The sequence below is a fragment of the Maylandia zebra genome, linkage group LG1 (genome assembly GCF_041146795.1).
Source record: "Maylandia zebra isolate NMK-2024a linkage group LG1, Mzebra_GT3a, whole genome shotgun sequence".
NCBI lineage: Eukaryota > Metazoa > Chordata > Actinopteri > Cichliformes > Cichlidae > Maylandia > Maylandia zebra.
The window spans coordinates 20,994,149-21,020,263 of NC_135167.1; the positions used below are offsets into that span (position 1 = coordinate 20,994,149).

General features: G+C 41.7%; 1 protein-coding gene and 1 long non-coding RNA gene across 2 annotated transcripts in view; one reads left to right on the forward strand and one right to left on the reverse strand.

Moving 5' to 3' along the window:
- Positions 1-26,115, reverse strand: part of LOC143418364 (uncharacterized) — a 140,484-nt gene that overhangs the window by 62,876 nt on the left and 51,493 nt on the right. The gene's annotated exons all lie outside the window — the stretch shown is intronic.
- Positions 1,148-25,790, forward strand: lmo1 (LIM domain only 1). Its single transcript, XM_004543181.3, has 4 exons — positions 1,148-2,032; positions 15,610-15,823; positions 23,342-23,467; positions 25,001-25,790. The coding sequence occupies exons 1-4, from the start codon at positions 2,011-2,013 to the stop codon at positions 25,104-25,106; spliced, it is 468 nt and encodes a 155-aa protein (XP_004543238.1). The 5' UTR covers positions 1,148-2,010; the 3' UTR covers positions 25,107-25,790.

Here is a 26,115-nt window from a genome sequence, read left to right on the forward strand (position 1 = left end):
TGAAAAGTCAAGCGTGTCAGCCAGAACGCTATACAGAGAAGGATCAGCCCATTGATTTGAGGGCCAACCCAATCTCACCACAGCCTGCTGCGCTGAAAACTGAAATTACCCCTACGGGCCATGTACAGTCAGCTTTATACCTTAGATTTGTAGTGCATGATCACATTAGAACGGCCTATAAAATGTTTATTTCAATTGCAGAGCAGGATAATTACGGCATAATAAAACATGCATAGTTCATCCACTGTAAACTAGTGTTAAAACGGAACCTATAATCAACTCAAAACCGGTGCAGTTTAGCTCGCGCTTCGTCATCAAAGTTTTATCTCACAGATAAGCTTTCGCCACGGCAAAGTTACTAAAATGTGCTCCGAAACAGTTCTGAATAGAAATTGCATTATTATCGCTATTGTTTATTACAATAATTTGCTTATATGGGAGCTAATGATGATGTGCCTGGAGGAGGTCTGTAATATGTGTGCAAAATGTAACAGAAGGCAAGGACAGACTGAGCAAGCTCACACCACAGACAGCCTGCTGGCTGCTGACGAACCTACATTATTGTAGCTATACTCCACTCTACTCTCCTAAATGGCTAATCTTTGTTGGATCTCACCCTTAATTGGTTAACAGTCTCCGCAGGGCAAGTGAAAGTGGTGCTATTTAAGGCTCCACCATGAAACAGCAACACTTTCATCTTGGCAATAACAGGCAACAATTATATTACCAGATTCGAAACTGAACCTTCTATCTACCCACTAATCAAAAACGCAGCCCATCTGTTGTGCTGTCTTTTGAAACGACTGTTTATCTGCAGCCTGTATGATAACTGTGTCTGGACACTAATTAACTGCTAAACAGACCACAATTAGATGCTATTTCTATTAAATTCTGCAGAAGAAAAAAAAAGTAGGGAGAAGGGGGAAAAAACAAAAAACAATGAGCGCGTTTTATGTTTACTCAAACTGTACCAGTGAAGCACTATTGCTCTCCTTCAACGTCTCTCTTCCTCTCTCTCATTCTCCCTGAAACATGCACCCGCGTGCGTGCGCACGTGCATCAATACCAACTTAGGTGCATGCGCGCTCTCCTTCTTTCTCCCTCTCGATCGCGCACATTCAGACTGGCAGGCGGACCAGTAACATACACGCACACACACACACACATACACACACTTTCCCTTAGCTGTGCTTTTGTGTTTTGTCAGAATTAATGAGAAAAGTTCCCTTGCCCTAGGGGTAATTAGTGTCCTTGGAGTTAAATAAGCTAATACTTAGACACCTCTGGCACAAGCAATTATGTTTGTGTATTGAATAATTGATTCAAAGAGGGGGGAAGGGCTGCTAATCAGATCTGAGCATAATGAATTGATTTAATTAACAGGGGAATCCGAGGGTCTCTGGAAACTGCGCGCATTTATTCAGTAGCAGCAGAGGCGAGCGCGGCACATAAACTGGGAGAGAGGCGGCGCGAGTTTGCTTTTAGCAGTTGTCAGATTTGCAATTGGATTTGTTTGAATATAGTTGCCGTTTCGGAGCAAATGAGAACGGGAAAGAGAGAATATTAAGAAGCGAGGAGAGCTCAGCCGTTCAGTCTGAGCGTCTGATCCGACCGTGTGTGCACAGTTACAGATAGGCGACACTAGATTTGTATCGCTTTTCATTGTTTTTGCCCCCCTCCTCTTTTTTCTTTTTTTATTCTATTCGCATGGAATTTATCAAGAGCAACCGACGCTGTTTGATCGCTATTTGTTTGCGCTGCACTTCAGTCCGGATAGGGGTTTCTCGTCGTGTTTATCGCCGTATTCCGTGTGTGAATTATTATTGATAGGAGGGAGAAAACGCGCAGACGGCAATTCATCTTTCCAGGGTTTCGGTTTATCGAGGCGTAGTCTAGTCAACCGCGCGTTTCAAAGCCATTTCCAGGAGAAGCTGTGAGCACACCGAGCGGTGCAGCCTGCTGGAGCCGAGGACGGATCGCCCGAGGAAGGACTCCTCGTTCCTCAGGACGATGGTGTTGGACAAGGAAGAGGGTGAGTAACGTCTACCACCGTAGGATGCTATAACCTAGGGAGTAACGCGGCAAACTAGTGACATTTTACACACTGAGTGTTTTTTCCCCGGACCCTGTGCACCGGCAGCCTCCGCTTAACGCTGGCTTTTTCAACCCCATTCAGTCACGATGGGGTCCGGGCGATTTTTTCTCTTCCCCTCCCCTCCTTTTTTGTTAACTAACAATATCGTATGTGCTTTCTGTACCACGAAGTTGATGCGCTCTTCCACAAAAAACCCTACAAATGCCAAACTGCAGTTCAGTTAGGGAGAGTTTATTATAAACGGGATTTGTTTGTAGCTTTTTTTTTGCCTTTCTTTTTTGTTTTCTTTTTTGTCTTTCTTCGTGTGAGCCACAGTTTGATGATACTCCACACAGACTGCAGTGCATGTGGCTCCTCTTTTCTTTCCTCCTCCTAAGTGCTTTTTGCGTCTGTGAAGTTGGCGAGGCAGCCTTTGACATCACCACGGGATGGGAGATGACAGCAGAGTGCTTTTAACTTGATTGCAAATTATGGATAGCGCCTGTGCAGCGTTCGCTCACTTTCCATCCAAATAGGCCTACTTGCATTACTTATCTATTTCAATGTATTTAGGTTAATGGGCGAGGCAATCTAATTAATTTTAATTTAAATCAAATTCGCCTCTAATGACGTCCCATTTTGGATTAAGCCGATGTTGAGATGTGTGCAGTGCATCCGTCACATTCGGCTCTGTTTAGTGCATATGCTCTGAACACATTTGCACAACCTGATTGAGATGAACTAAAAACCAAGTAGGTGTGTGTTGCATGTCTTTATTCTGTCACTTCTTTAAGAGTATTTTGAGGTCGATTTGCTGACAATACAGACCACCTGCTGGCATGCACGCTGACAGCCACCACGACCATAAAACACTTCTTTTTTTTCCCCGTGTGTGCGTGTGTGTGCATGTTATTTCTCAAAGTACGGGATATTTCTCTTGTACACTCCAGTTTATGCAGGACTCCTCCTCCTCCAAAAGTAATGGATGCATCTGTAACCCATTATTTATGTTTGAAAATGGATCTTTCATTCATCTTAGAGGAGCATCCTTTCACTTACACATCCAAAAACCAATAAAAGGACTGCGGTAGAGACATAAATTGGTCTGTCTGGCTGAATCTATGTTGTGCTGCTAATGTACTCAAATTAACTCAACTGTAAATTGTCTCCTTTGGATGTCTGTCTTGCTAAAAGTTCCCTATATGATTCATGATTCAGATTGCTTTTAACAGTTATTGGCTAAGCAATATGGTAAATGTACAAGGTGATGCAAATGGCATTAGTGGGAAAGGATGCACAGGAGCATGTAATGCAGTCAATACTACATTAACTACTGATGCCCAATTACAGAACCAGGGAGAGAGGCTTTTAGGAGCATTAGGACTTGCAGAAAAGCTGAGATCACCTGCTGCTCATTGCCTAAAAGCTTCACCCTTTATTTGCTGGGTCCAACCAGCAGCTCCAGCATTTTGGCCAGGTTGTCAGCAGAGCGGCTCGGATCTGGTCTCTTTCTCTATGATGCCTCTTAGCGTTTATTGGCTCCAAAGTTATAGGCTTGTCAATTCAACCTTCACGTCTAATGTATCCACTTAGTGCCTGCGCAAACAGATGCACGCGTATGTGGCAGTGGAGGTGTGGGTCTGGGTGGCCACACGTGTGTTTATGTGTGCTTACTCTGCGTTGCTGTTTTTTTTTTTTTGTTAGTTTATTTGTTTTTTGTTTCCTTGATTGATGTACTACTATGCCCGTGTGCGAGTCGCCTAAGTGTTCATATTTCAGTCCTTGCGCGGGCTATAAAACAGATCATCAGTGTGTCTGTTCTCGTGTTCAAAGCCAGCGATCCAAGTTGGCAACAAAGTAATGATGCTGCTTGTTTGGCAGACCGTTTTTGAACTCTGACTCCTCTTAGAAAAGTCTGCAACAATTTGTGCTGCAAAAGCAATTACCAGAAACGAGCCTTTGTGACTGATACCAGTTCTCTTCCCACTGCGCAAGTTTGTCTCGAGTCGAAAATGTAAAATAAAAATTTGTGACGCACCCCTGTCAGCTGTCATTGAAATCCTCGTCCTGAATGGTTTCATGTTGGATGCAGATACCTGTGGATACTGTGTGTAAACTTAGCTTCTTACTCTCAGATGATTAGGTCATTATCCTTGTATGTATATTATCTGGCAGAGCCCTGAGTCTGGGAGCACAGAGGACGACTGCAGTAGGAACACAGGCACTGCTCTGTGAAGTGACCTAATATGCAGGTTATAGTGGGCAATGAATAGCAACATGTACCAAAATATTCACTGTCAACATTTTATTTTACTCTGCGATATGAGGTTCCAATTTGCGTATAATTTGAGAGGGGTGGAAAAAGCAACTCAGCCGTTTTCTCTCTTTCTTCGTACACTGCAGGAGAAGAAAGTGGGTCCACGCTGAAGGCATCTTCCTGCTGAACATTACCATAACTACAGTATACTCTTTACAGACCTGAACCAAAGGGCGGGGGGGAGAAAACAGGAGAAAAAAAAAACCTCCAGCTACTTACAAGTTTCCAGTTACCTGTGCTTGTTAATTTAAGATCCTGTTATCAACCTGTCCACTAAAAATGTGTACATTCATAAAGCATGTGATTGAAAAGCAGTGCTCCAGATGAATACAGACTGGCGATCTTTCTGTCAGCTGCTGTAATAAAACTTGGGCTTCGGGCTCCGATTTTTATTTTGAAATAATAAGAATTGCTTCATTCTTTACCAGTGTTACCATGGTAATACTGTCTTGTAGCGATGTTATATTGATTTAGAAAGTGGACAGTAATATTTCTTTTCTGTTATTTGCTTTCTGAGGGTTGATTTCTAATTTCCAGTTGGAGATTACTTTTATATGTTCCTTAAGTCTTTTCACTTTTACAAAGGAATGCAATTTGCTCTCTCGTATTTGCTATTTTCTCAGCTTATTGGTTTGGTCTTACTTCAAAATTAAACTTGCCCATTTCAAATATTGAAATTGCATCAGGTTTTGGTGCTCTAGGGCTTGAACAATATTACAAACACATTGCTGCGTTTGATATTTCTTAAGTCAGTACGTTTTTTTTTATTAAGCTTTATTATAGGCACCTGCGTTGCCTGTATTGAACTTTTTCTCCTCTTACACACAGTTTGTCAGGAGGCAGTTGAGTATTTGAAACATTTACAAAGTGTAACCTAGTGCTTTTTTAAATGTATTTTTTTATAAATATGTAACAAAATGGTACCAAAAAAAAATACATGTGCGTAAATAGCACAATATACCCTGCACTGACAAGCAACAGTCTTACACCCTCACTGTTTTGGCTGTCCATGTAAATCATTTCACTTTATTCATTTTAGCTGAGCTCAGAAGAAAAAAAAATGCACACAAAATCGCATTAATACAATTTTCAGCTGCGAGTGTTTAATTCCATCTAATCTGAGCCTGATCTTACAAATGCAGAAGCCTCACAAGAGACAATTTCGTCTGTCACCACTAAAACCTCTAGATCCCTATCAGTCCTGATCGTTTCATATTTTACGAGTGCGGGAGATTTGTATCACTTTCCATGATCTAAGTGGAATTCAAAGAGACTGAACTGAGACTTAAGAGACGCGTGTTAGCGAGCGCGCCCACCTGCCTCCGATGTAAATTGCTGCACTCATCAGTGTGGCACACAAACTCAATTATGCACTCTTGAGCTGTAAGAGCATCCCTTTTATTATTGCCAGAGGCCACATGCTAGCTATGTTATCATACAAATTCTCACAACAAGATCTGCTGCCACCACATGCATCACAGAGAACAGACCATCCCTGTTGTGTTGTCCCAAGTCTGACCCCCTTTTTTGTTTTTGGCTTGTTTTTATTCACTTCAAAAACGATGTTTTCAGCATCAGCAGGAATATTGCGAGACTGGTGAGATTCAGCCAGTATAAAATGAGCAGGACCAATGCAGCATTTTCCCAAATCTGCATATATTCTAACAAGCTGAGATGAGTCACAGACACTGGGGGAAACCTTGTGTCTTAGTGCAAGTTCAGAGGCAAATGCAGAAGAATACATCTAAAAATATTAGATGAGCCGCTTTACTGGTGTCAGCACTGATTGAATAACTAACACAATACATGCGCATACACTGTATATACGATACTGCTTCATCTGTTTGAACCTGTTGAAAGCAAGTCTCACTGCTACCTGTCACCGTGAAGCCGACTCCCTCCAGCAGTTATTGACTGCGCTCATGTTTACGTGGCAAGGGGGGGGGGGAGGATGTACACACTTCCTGCAACATCTCATCAGTTATTTTTTTCCTGCTGTTGTTTTGTTTTTTAACATGAAGTTATTTATTCACCTGTTTACCGGTTGCATGCTCACGGCTGCTGCTTGTGTGTCGTTCCGCACTCACTAAAGCTCACTCTTTGCTCGCTGAGAGAAAAACAATCATTTCTCCTCTATTCTGTCATCATAGGCTTAGAAAAGGAAGACAAGAAACATGGGAGAGACGAATGACATGCAACAAAGTTCTTGAGATGAGCAGATGTCAAAACTACAAAGCCACCAACTATCGTTCTTCAGCAGCTTTGCTACAATGGGGGGGGGGGGGGGGGGGGGTTAAATGACATTTGGAAAGATTTTAAACCTGAAATACCTGAAATATAAATGGATGTTTATGTTTGTTTGATTACGATGGTGCGTCCTGAATCATGTTTGACCCGACTCTCGAATCCCATCAGCCTCTTAACGCCTTCTTGTGTCACAAATCAAACTAACCTACATTTTATTTAAACCCTCCTGATTTAATCCCTTGATGCACATTTTTTAAAAGTATGCATACATGTGTTTTTTTTTTTAATCGCAAAACCCTATTCGGAGATTTTAAAGAATCTACTGACTATATCAGTATGACATATTGATTACTACTTACTCCTCCTTTTTACTTTCATAGCTATTAATGCTTTGTGCAAAGCTAACAAAGAAATCCTAATTGCGTATATGTTTTTTTTTTGTTTAAGATAAGATAAGATAAGATAACCTTTATTAGTCCCACACGTGGGAAATTTGTTTTGTCACAGCAGGAAGTGGACAGTGCAAAAGTTATGAGGCAAAAATTAGAATACAATAAGAATAAATACAGTACACAACTGTACAGAATAGAATAAAATAAAATACTATATACAGTAGAATAAAATAAAATAAATATACAATAAGATAAAAATAGAATACAAATACAAATACTATATACAACTGAGTAAAAATACAACGATGACAGAAAGGATTATTGCACTTAGTATTATTGCATATGTATGGATGTGTGTGCTTGATCAGTTAAAGTCTTTATTATGGAGTCTGACAGCAGTGGGGAGGAAAGACCTGCGAAATCTCTCCGTTTGTTTTGATCTTTCAATCCTTCATCGCAGTATCTATGAGCACAAATCCAGTCATACAAATTCAGGAAACCGGATCTCAGATGAGATAAACCTTTGCCACTGCCCTCACTAAAAGTCATCAAAATTGGCCAATAGGTGCTTGGAAATCAACAATGCGTTATTAGCCTATGCTGCCTTTCATCGCATGCGCGCTTCTATAGTTTTTGCCGTTGTCATATTTCCATTTGCAGAAACCCTGATTGTTGTACATTTTCATCTGTCTCTGGCCCTGCCTGTGCGGATTTGTTTCTTAGGGTGTAAGTGTTCACTGGTCAGTGAAAGAGACTTTGTTCCTGTAAGTGTAAGGAGCAGCGCAGCCTCTAGGGGCTGCTAGCGGGGCTTTTAAACTTTCAGACTAACTTCACTCCACTCTCAACTTCTGAAAACAGATTTAAGCAGATTCAATGTTTCTGAAAAATTAGTTTGATTCTTTTAGGGCAACTTAATTTTGTCATAAATTTGCCATAAACCTTTTTGTTCTAATGTTTTACACAGCTTAAAATGACACGTATTGAAATACTTAAACTGATGCTTGCGTTTCTTTTTTATTTATGCCCAAAACATCAAAATTAAAAGCTGATTTATAGCATGAAATAGAGGAATCCAAAAGAAAGGAGGGTGGAGCCGTCACACTTTATTAAGATCTTGCAATTATCTTGTTGGTAAATAGAAGAGCCTGGGTGCCTTCACTTAAATAAGAGCCAACTTGCTGAGAGCTAACCCCTCATTGGTTGACCTTTAGGTAATAAAATCTTAAATAGCTAATTAAAGCCCGTGATTAAGACAGCCTTTTTGTTGCCCCTTAGAGTTAGATTAGGCTTTTGATATTGACTATCTGAGTATTTGCAAATACAGCTTCTGATCAAATAATGCCATTTGTGTGTGTGTGTGTGTGTGTGTGTGTGTGTGTGTGTGTGTGTGTGTGTGTGTGTTTTCCCAATGAAGTTAAAGTTAAACCTGTTCCTCAGACACTTTTGGCCCCCGTTTCAATCACATTACCTTTCATTTCATTTTATTACATTTCATTTGACCAGCCATTTGATTTTAGCCAGCAACAGGAATTACTCCTAGAGGGAATGGCATAGCTTTTTTATATTACGGGGTAATAAAATAGTATTCAAACGTATTCATTAAGACCATTTTCATAATGAAACATCAAATATCCTCTATGGCGTTTCCCTTTTGAGAGTTTTGGGACAGGCCTGACTTTGCGAGACAGCTTCTTCATGAAGACCTCTTTCTCTAATTGTGCACCCAACCTCCCTCATTATTTACCCCATCAGGTGTGGGAGTAGGTGCTTGAATGACATTAGAGGCCTGTGCTGCCAAATAACTGCCCCCTGTGGGGAATTTGCATTATTCAAGATTAAAGAACCTCACATAGTGCACCACAGTATGGTGTTCCGTCTTCCCTTCCATTTTCAACACACCGAGGACCCTGAATGGCACACCTGTCTCCTGGCATATCCTTTGAAATAATAAGTGTGCAGTAATTGCTGGGGAGTGGGAAGGATTTCGTACATCACTTCCTGACCTCATGAGTGACACAAACTTTAGAGGGCTCCATTTTTCCATCTCCAAATGCATTTTTAATGTGGACTGAAAAGTGTTTGTGCATTCTGTTCCGGATGGCGGAAAGTGGTTGTGACGGGTCTAATGGTTTGATTTCTTTCTTTCTTTTTTTCTTGACAGGAATCAGAAAGTGGCAGATAAGATTGCCTCTTCTATAAAGGTTTAAAAGTATCTAGTTTGACAATATATAGATTTTTTTTAAAAAACTTTATTCAATCTCAAATGGAGACTCTGGGGGAAATGTCAGTTGATCTTGTGCCTACTGTACTCAACTGAGATGAAGATGCATTCACCTTCTCGATTATTGACAACTTGCACTTAAATGAAAAGCTGCAAAATGGCAGGTTTCAAGAACTAAACACCTTAGACCAACGGCAGACAAAGCTCAATAGTGAGCCCACATGTGATTGGCTGGATGAAATATCAAATGGTCTCCTTGATCTGTCAACACTGACAGTCTTCCTTCTTTAAGACCTCTCTTGGGGTTTATTTGGAGTAAAACTGCACGATCAAACCATGGCTGTTTTTTGCGTCTCTTCTCCTCCTCCTCATTCATCTTAATCCCCCACACTCATTTTCTTTTTCCTCATTCTTTCCCCCTCACTCTCTTTCTGCTGTTGACAGCTTACCTTGCAGAGCTCTAATCTCAACCTACTACTGAGCAACCAAGTGTTGGAACAAGTCGCCTTCTGTAATAATTTGGAAACTCTGCCAGTTTCATGTCTTGAAAAAAAAAAAAAGCAGCAATGAATTTAATTAGAAAGCTGTTGCATATCTCTGTGATACATTTCTTTTAATTAACCCCATGTGAATAAATTAAAAATAATAGGGGGCTGAAAAGTGTGGAAAAAAAGCACCCTAATGAAGTTTTCCGTTAATTGGGATGGAGTGTGCAGCCAAACCACAGTGAGTAGTGAGCACCAGGAGCTAACAATACCTTCTGTAAGCCTTTAGAAAAAGGGCCTAGGGCCTTCGTGCTGACTTCAAGTGTAAGAAATGCACCTCTGACGTGATGGAAATGACCGTAGGCTGGGAGAAAAGGCAGCCCTGTTCCAGGCTGCTCTGCTGAGACTCCCCATGCCGCGCTTGAAGCTGGGCCAGTGTTATTGCAGCCCTAATGTGCCTGACTCATTTGGAGCGGATCAGGAGTAATTATGGTAGGGAAAGTGGCTGCCGACCGTGGGGGTCAGGACACTTGTAACATGTGAAAAGAGCAATTATTCCAGGAGACAAAACCCTCCCTTATCCTGGGCAGTGCCAGGGTCAATGCAAGGGACGGCTGGGCTCCGTTTCAGCGGGGCTTATTAGCCACAGCAAGCTGCAAAGTTTGAGAGAGTGCATCTTGTTAATGAACAGTCCCGTCCTCAACTGCACCAGCCCTGTCTGCTCTCTCCCACTTACTGTGGGTGTTAATTATGTCATAATCATAGCATGCATACAGTCCCAGAAATCACCTCACAGACCCTAGCATTCATACACAACCATCTGGAAAAGTAGCATGCCGCACGGTAACATAGTAGGCTCTTAGAGCAAATTATGAGAGGGGGGAAAAACAAAAAAACACAGCCAGTATGAAATGTAATATTGACTTGGGCCTAATTCGAGAGAGCATATGCACGTGTTCATGCATATCTCTTCTTTTGCTCCTTGCATATGTGCCAGCTAACGATAGGCACATGATTCAGGGTTCTTTATTTTGTTTATCATTCAGAATGCGCTCATCACTCTGCTTTCGACTGACATGTCTATTCCAGCTGATATTATTACCAGATGTCTTGTATTTTGTCTCAGAGATATAAAAACACGTCTACGGACTCAATTACAGCAATGATGGAAGCTGAATGAAAAGGGGCTGATTTATGCGCACAATAGCAAGACATCTGCATGAGATGCCTATTAACCTCAGTGGCAGACACCTTGGCCCAGGGACAAATTTTATTTTCCAATGCCAAGGCCACAACATGGCTGAAGCACAAAACACTTGGATAAAGAACTAGACCAAAATCAGCACAGTAAGTTTGGATTTTTTTCTACTATTCTTCACTTTTTCGAGTTATTTGAGCTCAGCATCGTTTGTAACTTCATGCAGCAGTTTAAAGACTCTGTTAATATCCGGCCCGATGTCTTGTGCAGGAGTGGTTTGAATAAAGGAGAGGGTGGTGGTGGTGGGGATAATGACACATGCGCTTGTTCCAGATAAATGCAATCATTTGCTAATACAGTATCTAATTTCCCCGAGCATCGCGCTCTGTGTATTCACCACGCCGGTGGCTAACGCGTTCTTATTTAGTGCAGCTGGGAGTTGGAATTATAGGGGCCCCCAAGAAGAGGCCCACCCAGGGCCAGCTTCCACTTCCTTGAAAGACCACCTCCCTCCCCATGTGTCAGGAAGGCTGAGCGAGTCTCATCAAGATCCTTTACCTCCCCGTGAACCAGCAAAGTCTGCATCGCACCATGGCGTCAGAGCTTTTAATTGATCAAAAGACATTTAACAAACAGAGAAGCAGATGTAACTGTCCTTTCTGCCATTAAAGGTTGAGTGCCTGTGAGAGCAGCTGTTCCACTGGGAGTGTGTGGGTGTGGGTGTGTGTGCATGTACAGCAGTTGACTAATGAAGGGGTGAATTTGTGAGTTCGTTTCCCTATCAAATGAGACAACTGGCTAATCAACATTAAAATTATATTGTTTTAAAGCTATTTCTGATATGAAATCAGTTTAGTTCTTTAGTGAATAAACATTTACTGTCAAGTTTTCTTTTTCTTTCATTGTAAATTTAATATAAGAAGAAACAGTGCTGATTTTAGCAGGTGATTATTCAGACTAATATTATCATTCCCACACCTTTACGCCCACAGAAGCTGATACAAGACTAACCAGTCTTCCTTTTAGTCTGCATGAAATGACACAGCAGAGCTGATGGTGGCTCCGGGATTCGTATAAATTAGTGTATGCGGAATACCATTCAAGCACCTGCTCACTTGTTTTAAAATAGCAACCAACACTTTAATGGTAATGATGGGGAGGGGAAAGGGAGTTTGGGGCAAATTGTAGGGGTTTTTTTGGGTTGTTTTTTTTTACAGGTTTTCCCATGTCTGTGTGATAATTGTATTTTTCCATTTTCCTCCCCTGTATTTCCTTGAGTGCTCCATCCAGCGTGTTTTCTTTTAAAACCTTAAATATATCAGAAAGGTTAGTGGACTGATGTGATTTTGTTGATAGCTCTACAGATGGAAGTGTAAATGGGGTAACAGAAATCGGATGCTATCTATAATGGGAAATACATGCTTTGACAGACTGCTTGGCTTGAGTAAAACTAACTGTACATATTCCTGAAAGATACAATCTTTAAAGGGGAGGAAAAAGAGGGAGATGACAGGCATTTTCACACAGTGCTAATGGCAAATTAAATTTCTCCTCAGGAAGGATATTTGGCAGGCCAAGTGCTGTCTCTCCACTTTGAGGGGTAAAATGCATCCCTTGTTGGAGAATGAATCGTGATGTGGAGAGGCATGCTTTTGGTAACATCAAATGACACTGGAAGGTCAGTGGCACTTGTATCTGTTAAATGGATTGGATTAAGTGGAGGCTGCCTCCTAGTCTGCTGCTTCCTTTCATAATGCAGCTTTTCTTTCTGGGAGGTGGCAAGCTTTGGAGGGTCTGTTCTACTCCACCGTTTCACAGAGCGCCGGGAGTGGTGACAGGTGCAAGAAAATGTCTCATGGCATTAGGGGAATTGAAAAGACATTTACTTTACACAATCATTTTTTTTCTGTCACCGCTCTTTGTTTAGTAGGTTTTAGCTACTGCTTGCTACACTACTATTAAAGCAGTTTTCCAGAGGCTGCTTTGGTAGAAGACATCAAACTTGTGTTTTTGGGGGTTTTTTTTCTTTCCCCCTCCCCAGTGTTGCTGCAAGGAAGAGGCATATTGGTTTCTTGGCAGACATTTGGTGCTCCTCTGCTGAGGTGTCTTTCTTAGTTAGGCCTAAGGACCGGGACATCTGCATAAAGAAACAGAGAAACCTCAGTGACATGAAGAAACAGTCTGTGTTGTCACCTTAATGATGCCGAGAAGCGTTTTATTTAAAAAAAAAAAAAAAGTGTTGAGCAGCACACAGTAACTCCATGATGGGTTAAGCTTTGGCCTTTTCAAATGTGATGTAAAACACACGCGATATGTTTAAGGGAAGTGTTGCGAGTGGTGGTGGTCTCGACCAATTACGAGTAGCCCTCCGGAGGTGGAGGAACGACCTTTTTGTATAATTAGTTCTCTTATTTAAAGCAAAGATTTTGAGTAGAATAACTAATTAGGTGTCATAAAAGGCAAATTAAAGATTTTTGAAATCCCTGAGGGAAATGCAGCAACTTCTATATTTTTCTTTGCACAACCTCTGAAACACACACACACACACAGGCATTTTCTCTCTCCTCATTAAGACTGTTTTTAGTTCTGTAGAAGCCTGTCAGGCGAGCACTGTTGGCATACCTGCAGAGAGCTCCCCTAACAAGCCATGAAATACAGGTAGAAGAGTCCGCCCTTATCCAGTGTGGCTTGAATTTGAAGCTTTTTAGCTTCATTTACACTGAACATTGGTATTTATAGCAGGGTTTGTGATCCTAATGCGGCAGCTTCAAGGGGTCTGTTTTGGGAAGGAGGGAGACGAGGGAGCTGGAGGGCAGGCAGAACACTAATTGATGGCTCACATCACCAGCACTGGACCAATTAGCCTCTCCTTTCTACTTCTGATAAAGAAATAAGACGGCTCAACACCACCACAGCACTTACTGACATATAAACCAAAGTCATAAATTTGACTAACAAGCCCTGCAATTCCCTTCACCTCCTTAAAAAAAAGAAAGGGTGGGGGGGGGGGGGGGGGGGGGGGTGCTATTTGTATTACAGTCATAGCATTATTGATGTGCGGATGGCCCTTAAAAAATTGCAGCGCAAATCTGGATCCAATGAGGTACTTTGTGGGTCCACTTGCTTGCGTGTGAGAGCATGTGAAAGAAGGAGAAAAAAGGCAGGGAGAATGATAATGATTTTCTGTTCCAAAGAAGTTCTGCTGAAAAGCGGTGTAAGATTTCTGTGAAGGAGAGCGAACTTGACAGATTGAGCTGAGAAAAACAGCGCGGAGCGAAGCAGTCCCTTGTTACCAGCTGAAGTTGTGTGTATCGCTCAGTAAACTGCAGAAGTTAAAACGGATCCAACTACAGGATGACCTTATTCACACGTAACATAACACAACTACACAATATGTCACATGTTTGCATACTTTCATTCCTGAGAAACGCCTGCGTGTGTGTGTGTGTGTGTGTGTGTGTGTGTGTGTGTTTGGACCGCATGCACAACTTTAAAGTGCAACAGTGACATTTCATATAAAACTGTATAACCCGTCTTTAAAATGGGGCCCTTTACAGATGCCCACACATACAAAATGTTGGCCTGACCCCCCATGTTGCAGACTGTCCAGTCTTTTTTTCGAGAGAGAGAGAGAGAGAGAGAGAGGGAGAGAAATGTGTTTTGAAAGTAGAGTGGCAAGTGGCGTCCACTGTGTGTTCTTTTAGATGGATCAATAGCTCAGTGTGTGAGAGAGTGTCTTAAGAGCTGTTGTCTTGTGCTTTCAGCTGTGGCAGACCTGTTAGTGCTACAGAGGGGAGCTGCACACCCCTGCCTCTGTACCAGCAGTGGCCTGAGGGGGGCTTTTAGTCCAAACACAAATGTCAACCACACATAGACTATTAGTGTTTAGTGCAGTTATTAAATGGACTTTATTTGTCCTTTAGGAGGCTAAAAGGCGCACTTAAAGGGGACCTGCGTGACAGCAGGGCAATTTGCGAGTTTGGTAACTTAGGCTCGCTCATTGCAGACACATGAGTACAGATAAGTGTAAAAGGAGGAAAGGCTGTAATGCTCTGAGCAGGGAGCACTGTGTGTGTTGGCAATTTGTGTGCGCACACACGTGTGTATATGAGTCCGTGTCTGTGTGTGTGTCCCCGCGTGTGCTAAAAGGCACTTAGGCCATAACATATCTCACTGGGGTCTGGTAGCAACGTTTTTGTGGTCAGAGGCTTTTTAAAAGGTTAATGTTAATCTATACCAAACAAAGCCCACAAGGAGCTTTTACAGCTGTGGACAGTTGAGTGAAATGGGCTTTGATGAAATGATAGGTCACTAACATACTACGCAGCTTGTTGTAAATACCTCGGTAAGCAAAATAACTCTGAGAACTACCTGAGACGTGCTCCGTCCTCTGAAGCCTGCTGCCAGTGATCATGTAACTTTTGTATTACAGCATGTTCTTAGTGGAACAAGTAAGTCGAGGCTTTGTTGTCCAATGTGACCTGTGTGCCTATCTACATGGAAGAATGTTTTCTTTAATGCATATGAAGCAGGTAGGCAGTGTGCTGTGGCCGTGTGCGAGGCCAGGCTTAGACGCCTCGAGAAGCAGCCAGCTTATCAAAAAGAGAACATGAAAAGTCACTCGTGTTCCCCGGCCGTAAATCACGCGTGGCTGTTTGTCTCCTTATCACTACAGGTGTGCCGATGCTCTCCGTCCAGCCCAAAGGGAAACAGAAGGGGTGTGCTGGCTGCAATCGCAAGATTAAAGACCGCTACCTGCTCAAGGCCCTGGACAAATACTGGCATGAGGACTGTCTCAAATGTGCCTGCTGCGACTGCCGCCTGGGGGAGGTGGGCTCCACCCTCTATACGAAAGCCAACCTCATCCTCTGTCGCAGGGACTACCTGAGGCAAGAAAGACACACAATCACCTTTCTCCCCTCACAACAAGCACAAAAGCGATGTCGTTCCAAAAATTGTGTTACTTAAAAGGATCGCAGAGTTGTTGTTTTTTTGTTCCCTCCTCTCTTTTCAGTTTCGCATATAACCCTCCCGGTAGGGTTTGTTGTGCTTTGTCAGTATGAGTCGCGAACACTTTTAAAATCAATTTCCATCAGATAAGGTTAACGCCTTATTCTTTTACAGAATGTATATAGGTGAAGGCTAATTTGTTTTGCATAAGGAGAAAAATACGGGCAATTTTTGGAACACCATTTTTCCTTCTTCCTCTTTTTTTATTTAAAAAAAATTTGTCCACAAACACAAATCACAGTTCCAACATCTACGATAAACCACGTGGACACACAACCATATATATATTTCTTCTTTACATGAACAATGAACTAGAGTTCTGTCATGACGACATGTTTTTGGTTGTATCAGCACTGTAGGCTGTGAGAAACCTCCAGGCAGGCTTGTTGCTTCACTAGTGCTGCCCCCCCCACCCCTTCTTTCTGATACCCCTGCCATCTGCTTGTTAAATTAAACATGACCATTTCCTGGGCGTTAGGTCACATTCCCTACCATTTATTTGAGGGGGAATCCCCCTGGGGCCGACTTAAAGATGCCGGTGCCTTAGGCCCCTCCTCCCGAAACACCCTGCCCTGCACCGTCCTCCCCCCTTCCCCTTTCTCCATTTTCCTTCTGCCTCCTTGTCTCACAGCGTGTTCACTTTTATCTCTTACTGCTACCCATTTAAGTTTTGATTAGTTTATTCCAATTTAAGATGGTAAATTAAAAAAGAGCAGCATCACTTAAATAGCCACTAAAATTCAGCACAGAGAGCTTTAATCAACCTGGCTTTCCTCTACCTCACTGATGCCTTTTAATGACATTTCACTTTTATTTCAGCTCTTCCTTCGACCTGGAAGAAGCCTACAGCCCACTTGCGAGGTGCTTAGGGATGTTACGTTGAGATAGGCCATTACCATCCATCAGTCCCCACCCACAGTTAATGCTTTTAAAATACAGTGAGAGGTTGACTAAGACCTGATGTTTCCCCCAAAAGGGGCAGATGGTGCAGATGAGGTAATAATAAATGGGCAAATGACCGAGAGAAGGCAAAAATGATGAAGCTCAGAGTTTCACTTGGTAAAATACATCAGCTGAAAGGACAGCAACCTCAACCCTGAAGCCATAAGTGCCTACTGGCACTGTAAAGGGAGAAGGAAAAGCTTTCTCGCACATTAGGCCACTAAGATGTAGAGTTCACAGAAGGGATGAAATGAAGAGAATGACATATGGAATCAAGAGTTAGGAATACTAAAATAAGAATAAAAAGGACGGAGCTGTAGAGAGCTTCCTGTGCTCCTCTGCTGCCCCAGATTGTCTAATGAAATCCATCCCACTCGCCTGCTCTTCAGCCTGCGACAAATGCAGAACACTTAATGGCTGAGATGCTCGAGATGAATTCTATTATGGAACAAATTAAAACCCTTGCCTTGCGTATATAGGAAAGAGGCAGTTTGAGAGACCAGAGTATTTGAAAGTAGGTGATGCAGTCTCCATGCAGCGCCGGTTTCCTTTTCATTCCTTCTTTTCTCTGTAGTAAGACGAAGGCTCTGCTCACCTGCAGTAATGAAGTTAAATCTGTACACTGAATTAGCCTCCCGCACTTCATTAAATACAAGCAGTGGATCAAACACACTTTGGTTATTTCCCAGGGTTTGGAACCCTGCCATGCTCACATTAATTATTATAGGAGCTCCATCTGTGATTGTCCTTCAGTGGCATTAGCAACTTATTGAATGCACCCACACTTTACTGAATATTACACTCCAGCGCGCGCACACACACACACACAAACACACAAAATGCACACCTCAGCCAGTGTCCTCCCGTGCCCTTCAAAACCATGCACCATCAAAAAGTTTAGTTTTAATCCACCTGATGTCAGTTCCCTGCATCTTTCTTTTTGTAAGCGACTTCCTTGTAAGAATAGCAGCTTTATTAAGCATTTTCTTTATTGTCAGTCTTTTGGTGAAGTCGTAAAACCTTTAACCCCTCGTATATATAGTGATGATACGATCATCAGGACATGAAGCTAGAAATAATTCAATATTCTGTTTCATATATTAGAGTGGACATAATAGTAAGCCACTTATCAAAATGTGGTGTAATTAACTGTAAGAGGAAAACGTTTTCAAGATAATGGACATTATAAGTTATCCTAAAACCAGCTGAATAGCAATGTGATAGAGGATGGCTCCACATGGATGTGACTGTTTTTCAGATCAGTCTTCTTCTTACTCCTTGAGGAAGTGAAACAGTCGCTCTTCTTTTTCAGGCGAGATAGATCTGTACAGAGGTTTACACTTTCAAAAAAGACACAACTGTTGAGGAAGGTCAGAACACGCGACGCATGCATTAACAGTTTTCCCTTTTATGAAATCTGACAAACCCTATGCAGGCAGGGAAGTCTCAAAGAGCTCAGAGAACAGGTAGAAAACTTCAAGAGCCACAGCCCAATCTGAGAGAAGCAATTCAGAGAGGCAGATGATGCACTGTAGGAGCTTTAAGGGTTTGAAGTTAGCAAAGCAGCGAGTTGAAAGAACTAAAGAAGGCCCTCTTTTCTCTAAAGACCCATTGTAATAACTCAATAACAGAGGAAGGAGAGCTCTTTTATGTTCCTGCCGTCCAACTTTGCTCGCAACATCCCACACCAGCACACAAAGTTACATTTTTAGCTACTAAATAGGAGCTCTTTTAAGGAGTCGAGAATAGGCTTCATTCCCCTGCACTGAAGATGGTAGAAAGCAGGGATAAGGCAAGTATACAAATTCTATAAAGTTAAGAACCTAAAATGCAACTAAATTGTTTAAAAACCCAAAGTCAGCATGCATATAATTAGACCTAAGCCATAATAATGACGGCAAGTGATCCAAACAAAGCCTATAATCTTGAGATGGTGAGATAAGAGTAATTTCAGCATTGTTAAGCAGAGACACACATATCTATTCGTCTACAGATGCAATTTAAGGTGTCACTCATCACTGTGTATCTGAAAGGTGTCAATTATGGTCATTAGATGAACCACAAAATTACTTTATTGATAATACAGTTTGCTGCATATTATACTGCAGATATATTAAGGTTTTTTAAGCTGTCTTGATCCTAATACTTACCAAGACTGGTGATCAGTGTCTAAAGTAAAAATGTACGTTTGGCATAGAGAGTCTTTCTTTCATGGCCATTATAGTAACATTCTCACACCCCCGGCATTGCCACCCTTAGATTTAGCAGTCTGAAATATTTAATTATAAAATGTTTAATCTCAGTCTGCAAAAAAACACATTAAAAACATCACAGTGTGCGTTGAAGACATGTCGTAGAATATGGAACGACAACAGTGGTACAACAATGTCGTTAACATTTTCTTACCTTGCCACCCCATATTGCAAAACTATGGGGTGGCAAGGCCATTATACGAATTTGCATTGATCACCAACTTCTCCAATGACCTGTGAACTCCAGCTGTGTTAGAGTAGCACACACAAGCCACCACTTGATGCAAGTGTGACAAGCACAACAACAGTCTCCTCAAGGCACTTTTTGTTGTAAGGTAAAGACCCTACAATAATACAAAGAAAACCTCATCAGTCAAACAACCCCCGAAAGTGGAAAGGAAAAGCTCCTTTTTAACAGGAAGAAACGTCCAGCAGAACCAGGCTCAGGGAGGGGCGACCATCTGCTGCGACCGGTTGGGACAAAAGACGGGGCAAAAAACACACTGTGTGTACAAGTGCACAGTGAGTGAAGAAGAAACTCAGTGCATTATGGGAAGCCCATATCAGCCTCGGCCTATTGCAGCATAATTAAGGGAGGATTTAGGGTCACCTGACCCAGACCTAACTGTAAGCTGAAGGCTCTGCCTCCTATTCTACTTAAGAAACAAAAGCAAGCCATCAGTCTGAAAGCTAAGTGCTCTACTTGGTTGATGCGGTACTACGAGGTGGTTACGATAAGATTCGGCCAGTTTATTTAAGAGCTAAGGTTAATGTTCATTGTTGATCTTTTCCACAAAGATTAAGACTTAACAGTAATAACTGCAAAACATCGACAATAGCAAATTTAGCAGGATGCTAGCACATCTTTATCAAAACGTAACTTGTATTTATACCTAAAAGCATTACCACTTCAGTTTGAGTTCTGCCGCTACTGCCAGTAAAAACATTTTTAAGTTTGCAAAAACACAACACTCATCTAATAAGCACATCCAGCTTGCTTTTACTTATACTGCATTATGCCATTTAGAAATCCATATGAGAATGCGTCACAGGCTGTGGTGAGCAATCCAAATCAGCACTTCTAACCCTTTAATCCATTTATATGAACCACAGAATTGTTCAATTTTAAAAGAGGGCTTCTTGCTACAAACCCTGCTACAATACCGATGATTGATCAGCAAAGCACACAGGCCTTGGTGCATTACAAGCTGGAGAAATTTGCCAGTCATAAATGCTGAAAAAATGGTGTTGATGTTGATTTTTTTTTTTCTTTCTTTTTTTTTTTTTTTTTTACACTTTTCTTCAGAGAATATTGATTTATTTAATCCAAATGGCCAGGGAAATTGAAGTGCATGAGCCACTGCACTCCTACAATACGGGACATGTGTCAGAACAATGCATTCGAATTCCTCCAAAAATAGTCTATTCAAACAAAAAGAAAATCTACTTTAAATGAAATGAATTAATGAACAAAACCCATTTACAGCTTATGTTCGTGGAATGCACTGTTTGGGTGCGGTGAAGCATGTCAAGTTTATAAAAAATGACGGTTAAAATTAATGCAGTTTTATATATGTTGTAGTACACGTGTTGTGTATAATTGCAGAGTCCTTGATCACACACAATCTATACTTAAGTACAAGTTAAAGGTGACTCTGAATAGCTTGCGTCTTCATTTTTGTGCTAATATGTTGGGATCTGTTGGCTAACATTGCATTTTAGTATGAAACTCATTACTTAGGATGCTCTGCTACAGTGGTGTTTCTCTCTGACTGCCTTTTAGTTTCATAGGAGCAGGAAGAAAAGAGTATAATGTGTGCTGAACAGTTCACTCAGCCTGTAATCTCCTTTTAGCACAAGGGGCTCAATTAAGCCATATGTTGATGCCACATTATAACCCAGACACATCAGCTGTTGGCTGAAGAACAGTATGAGTGGGACACAGCGATTACCGAGAGCACTTTTTTGCACTCCAACTTCTCTGTGCCAAATATCTGCCTGCGATTTCAAATCACAAAGCTGATAAGGAAATCAGGTTAGCACGAAAGACTATTAAGACGCTTAAGACAGACCGGTTATGAGAGCCGTTACCGTCCTTCCATACTGAAGGCCTCTAACCCCTTTTTGGTGCCATTAGCAGAATACTTTCTCACTGTGGAGTTTGAAAGACGTGGGTGTTTACCAGGTTCTGCAGGCTTTATGTTGTAAATGTTTCGTATCCAACGACGAGCTCAAATAACCCTCATAATAGAGTGGAAAAGAGGTTATACCCACACTATTTGAATTACTGGTTTGTGGAGAGTATAGATGTAGCCGCAAAGTAAAAAGTAGCCACAGATGTGACACGCTGCTCTGACTGAAGGCGGAACTTGGTGTCAGGAGCAAGCTGGGCTTCCCCACCAGGCGTTTTCACAACCTGTATGTATCAACTGAGCACCATGTCTGCAGCCCAGCAGGGTGTAATGGAGATGGGTTAGAATAATCCTTCTGGCTGCTATAGGTGTGTGCATGTCAATTGCTGTAAATGACCAAGGGTTCTCTAGGCTCTTTTATAGCTTAGGTTCCCTGAGGGAGAGAAAGGACATCACTATGACCTGCTCACTACATGGAAGAGTCTCTGAATGTCATGATGACTCTGGGTGCTCTGGAGTTTTCTCTTTTTTTCCATCCAGGTTAAAAAAAAAAAAAGAGAGAGAGAGAAAAGGGGTTCATTTATAAGCTGGAAACTCAACAGTTCACGGTTGCCAATACTTGTGCTTTGTCCACACAAACTCACTCATGTCTTGTAATATGAATGCTGGAATAGTGTGATAACAAGGTCAGGTTCTGTAGCACTGGTATTTGTTCTGTTTTCAGATCAATACTGAATGTGTGAGATTGCAATTTTTTAAAGCTGTTTGGATAAGTCTTTGTGTCTCTCTAAAGAGGGGGGGGAAAAACATTCTTTGAGTTACAGAGCACCCCGTGGGTGGCAGATGTCTACTGTATGAGAACATTCAGTATTTTTTTTTCCTTTTTGTTACTGAAACAGTAACCAGTTGTAACAATGTTTCAGTTTAACACCCTGTGAATCCCTCTCATGGAACATAACAACCTTTCTCCCTCTGTTTCTGTCTTTCCTGCTCCTCTGGGGCAGTGGCCCCTAATTAGAAGCAGAGCTGCTGGATAGACATTTTCTTTAACAAGGTGAAAGCAACTGAATGGGACTCGCATAAACGAGGCAGAATATCAACATGGGGACTCCTCTGTCTGAGCTCTACAAGTTTGGGGGGGAAAAGTGTTTAACATACTGTTGGAATGACAATCTGCTGTTGCCTTATCCCCTCTTGCAAAGCTGTGAAGCGGTCCTTTTCCTGCTGCAGAATATATAAATCTATCTGTGCTTCAGAATCTCCAAATTAAACATAGGGGCAGGCGCTTGGAAAATGAAAATGTAAATCTGACTGGGGAAAGCATTTGAGGTTCCTTTTTTTTTTTTTTTTTTTTGGCTTTGAGGAGATCTACACCAGTGCCTCCTTGCTGTGTTTGTGACCTTTATCATTTGGCTCCTATCTAATAAGCCCAAACAAGCCGCAGTGAGGTTTGAGCAGTGAGTCTGTTCACTGTAAAACATTTAGTTAACTCCTCAAGGTTGCATCTACCATCACTGTCTCAGGTTCTTCTCTGAATGAAAGAGGAAGACGGAGAAAAGCGAGAGAGCGAGGGTTTGAGCCTGAATCCTTGTAACAGAAATCTTTTTGAACTTATGACTACATTATAGAGTGTAGCCTCATGTGCAAAAAAAATCCAGCTGGATTTGGTTGAAGACAGACTCATTAGGTAGTTTTGTTTTGAAAGAAGAAAACTTTCAGCAGTTCAAATGGTTTGCCTCAGACCTGTTTTCGTTGCTTTTGCAGTGTGCGAGAGGGAAATTCTTTGAAGAAGGAGATTAAAACCATGTGATCATTATAATTAGATCATTAGCCAAGAATTAAGATCTATGTTTGTAACTCTCATTAACAAATATACCAACTGGATGCCAAGAAAGATTTTTGCCTTCAATTCGATTTTCACTCCCTTTTTCCTGTGAAAGCCCCTGTTTTTATTGAACTTCTTTCTTTTACATTTCTTGCTGTCATTTTGCTACGTGTTTGTTTGCTCTCTTTACTGCATCTAGGTAAAGAGAAGGTGGGTTAATCTCTGTCTGTGCGCTCTGTCTTTCAGGCTCTTTGGTACAACGGGGAACTGTGCAGCCTGCAGTAAACTGATCCCAGCCTTTGAAATGGTGATGAGAGCCAGAGATAATGTTTACCATTTGGACTGTTTTGCCTGTCAGCTTTGTAACCAGAGGTAAGAATGGGGGTCATAACTGCACAACAACATTGCATATTTAAGAAAAACACACACACACACACACACACACACACACACACACACACACACACACACACACACACACACAAAAATAGGGCGTTAAAATGGCCAGTGGCTTAAATATTCGAGGCTCTTAAAAAATAATCTCAGGTGGAAAAGAAATTTTATATTTCATTCCATTATTGCAGACCACAGTTTATAATTGGTGGTGGGGGGAGTAAATTGTGGTTGGCTTGTGTTGCAAGAATCAAGGTTGCATTGCATTTGTAATGCCCTGCTAATTATTTTCTATTATGTCACGCTGCCAGCACTTTGTCCTTGTTTGTGGCTAGATCTGTAAATCTTTTAAGCCAATGGGATGTAAAATTAGCTTTTGTTCTCATTTGTCCGAGGAGGCAAAGGAGCCACAAAAAAAAAAAAAAAAAGACGTCCTCCAGATTTGTGCTGTTGCACAAAAGAGAATAGACACAGGTGTGAAATGGCGTTTTCCTAAGGGATAGGAACTATTATAGAATTGGAGCAAGCACAAAGCCTACTGTATGGTATGATGTACACAGAATATGACATAGCCAAATATTGCTTTTTCCCATTAATATACTGTCAGTAATGGCACCTCTCTGAAAGCAGAACGTCCTTTGCATGCTTGTCAGGGGTGCTGTGACCCTGTTCCTCCACACAGCACAAGCCCATTAACCTTCTGCAGACCAGATTCAGTTACCATAGTGAACACCTGCTGTAAGGGAATTATGACTGCAGTCTCTTTTCTCAGCTGGCAGACACAAAGCCAGGTCTCATCTGGCACAGTATTGCCACGGCTGTGACCGTTACCAGCTTTATTTACTGTGTTACCAGCCTGGCACATTACTAAAGCCAAGCCATTTTCAGCTGTATTCTTATCTTCACTCCCCTTCAGTCACATTATGGAGCTGTGTCCACTGTGTCACACAAACAAACAGCAGCACACAGAAGAACATCAGTGGGGCAGGCTGCTATGAGTTATTTTTCCCTCTCCAACTGACTGTGAGACTTTGGAGGAAAAATGTTTTCGAGCACCGGAACTAAACTGGTGTGTGAAAAGCTAACCCCGTGGCAGAGTTTCCTTGGAAACTCTTGCGGCGCCACCGCCGCTTTTGCCAGGCCAAGGAGAGCTGACCTGCTTTTCATTGGGTGCCAGCGCCTGTGTCTGTTTGATTCGAAACTGTTTAGGGTTTTAATCTACTTTTATTTGAAACCACACATTTTACGATGGCCATCAAAACAGACTCTGAATCTGGCGAGCCGCGGTCTCGGCGCATGAGGTAAAATGTCTCGAGCCAAATGGGTGCGATCAAACAGAATCATCAGTACCTGCTGATCCTAAACGCAGCGTTTTCACTGCCAGAGCAGAGTCAACCAGTCAACAAACACACACCACTTTGTCGTGATGCCAGCATTAATCATCTTTTTGTTTTCGTTTTGTTTTTGACAATGTTTTTTTTTTTTTCGCCTTTTGTTTTTGTGTGCCAACAGGTTTTGCGTCGGGGACAAGTTTTTCCTAAAAAACAACATGATTTTGTGTCAAATGGACTATGAGGAAGGTCAGCTGAATGGGAGCTTTGAGACACAGGTCCAATAGTTGGACCCCGACGGCAGCAACAGCCGGCTCCACACGTTACACACGAGATGGATGTTCCGCTGCACTTGGAAAAAAGACAAGCGTCTGTCTGCTTGCCTGCAATACTTTTTAAGACCCCTTTATCAGTCCCTAAGGACTCTATTGTAAATGTTAAACTTTTTGCCCCTCCCACATCCCCCCCTCAACACTGAGCAGTTACAAATTTTGATGTACAGTTGTGCCTGCTTAGCTGAGCACTGTATTGCTTGTATGTTTTGTGAAATTTGTTTCAGGTTTGTTTTCTTTTTCTTTAAGAAATGGTTCACTAGAGGGTATGTACAGTCTGTTTTCTCTGTATATATAAACTGGAACATTTATTTTATGAAATGTAATGCAATTTTATTACTAGTGTGAATTAAAGATTCTTAAATGTTCATAGTGAGATTTTTTTTTTCTCTTACCAAAAACCAAAGTTGTTGTTGGAAGGAGTTGGCCCACGTGTTGATATGTAATCATGTATCAGAAAACTGCAATGCTGTAAAGAGCCCTGCAGGCGAGAAAAAAAAAATATTTGAAGTCCTCTTTAAAACATGATGCAACGAAACAAGTTTTATTACATTTTGCAGAGTTCTGATGGAATTAGAAATGCTGTTTAAAATGAACTAAATAAGATTTTATTTGGAATAAAAGAATGCTTCTCCAAAACCGTGTTGTTGTGAGCGTGCAGGTGTCATGAAAGGGGGCTGAGATAAGCTGAGCTGCTCTGTGTGATTCATGCTTCACTAATTGCCATCTGATTATGAGGGTGAATTGGCCTGGAAATGAAATGCAACAGCAAATAAATTAGAGAGAAAATAAATGCTCATTGAGTTTGAGCTCATTCAAACTCATCAGCTACACAAGTGCAGAGCTGTATTAAAGGGTACTTTCCCCAGAAGACTGTTAATGGAGATGTGTGACACTGTCTGTTTATCTGATGAGGTTATATCAGATATACCAACTCTGGTCGAGCTGTCAAGATTTGCAGCCA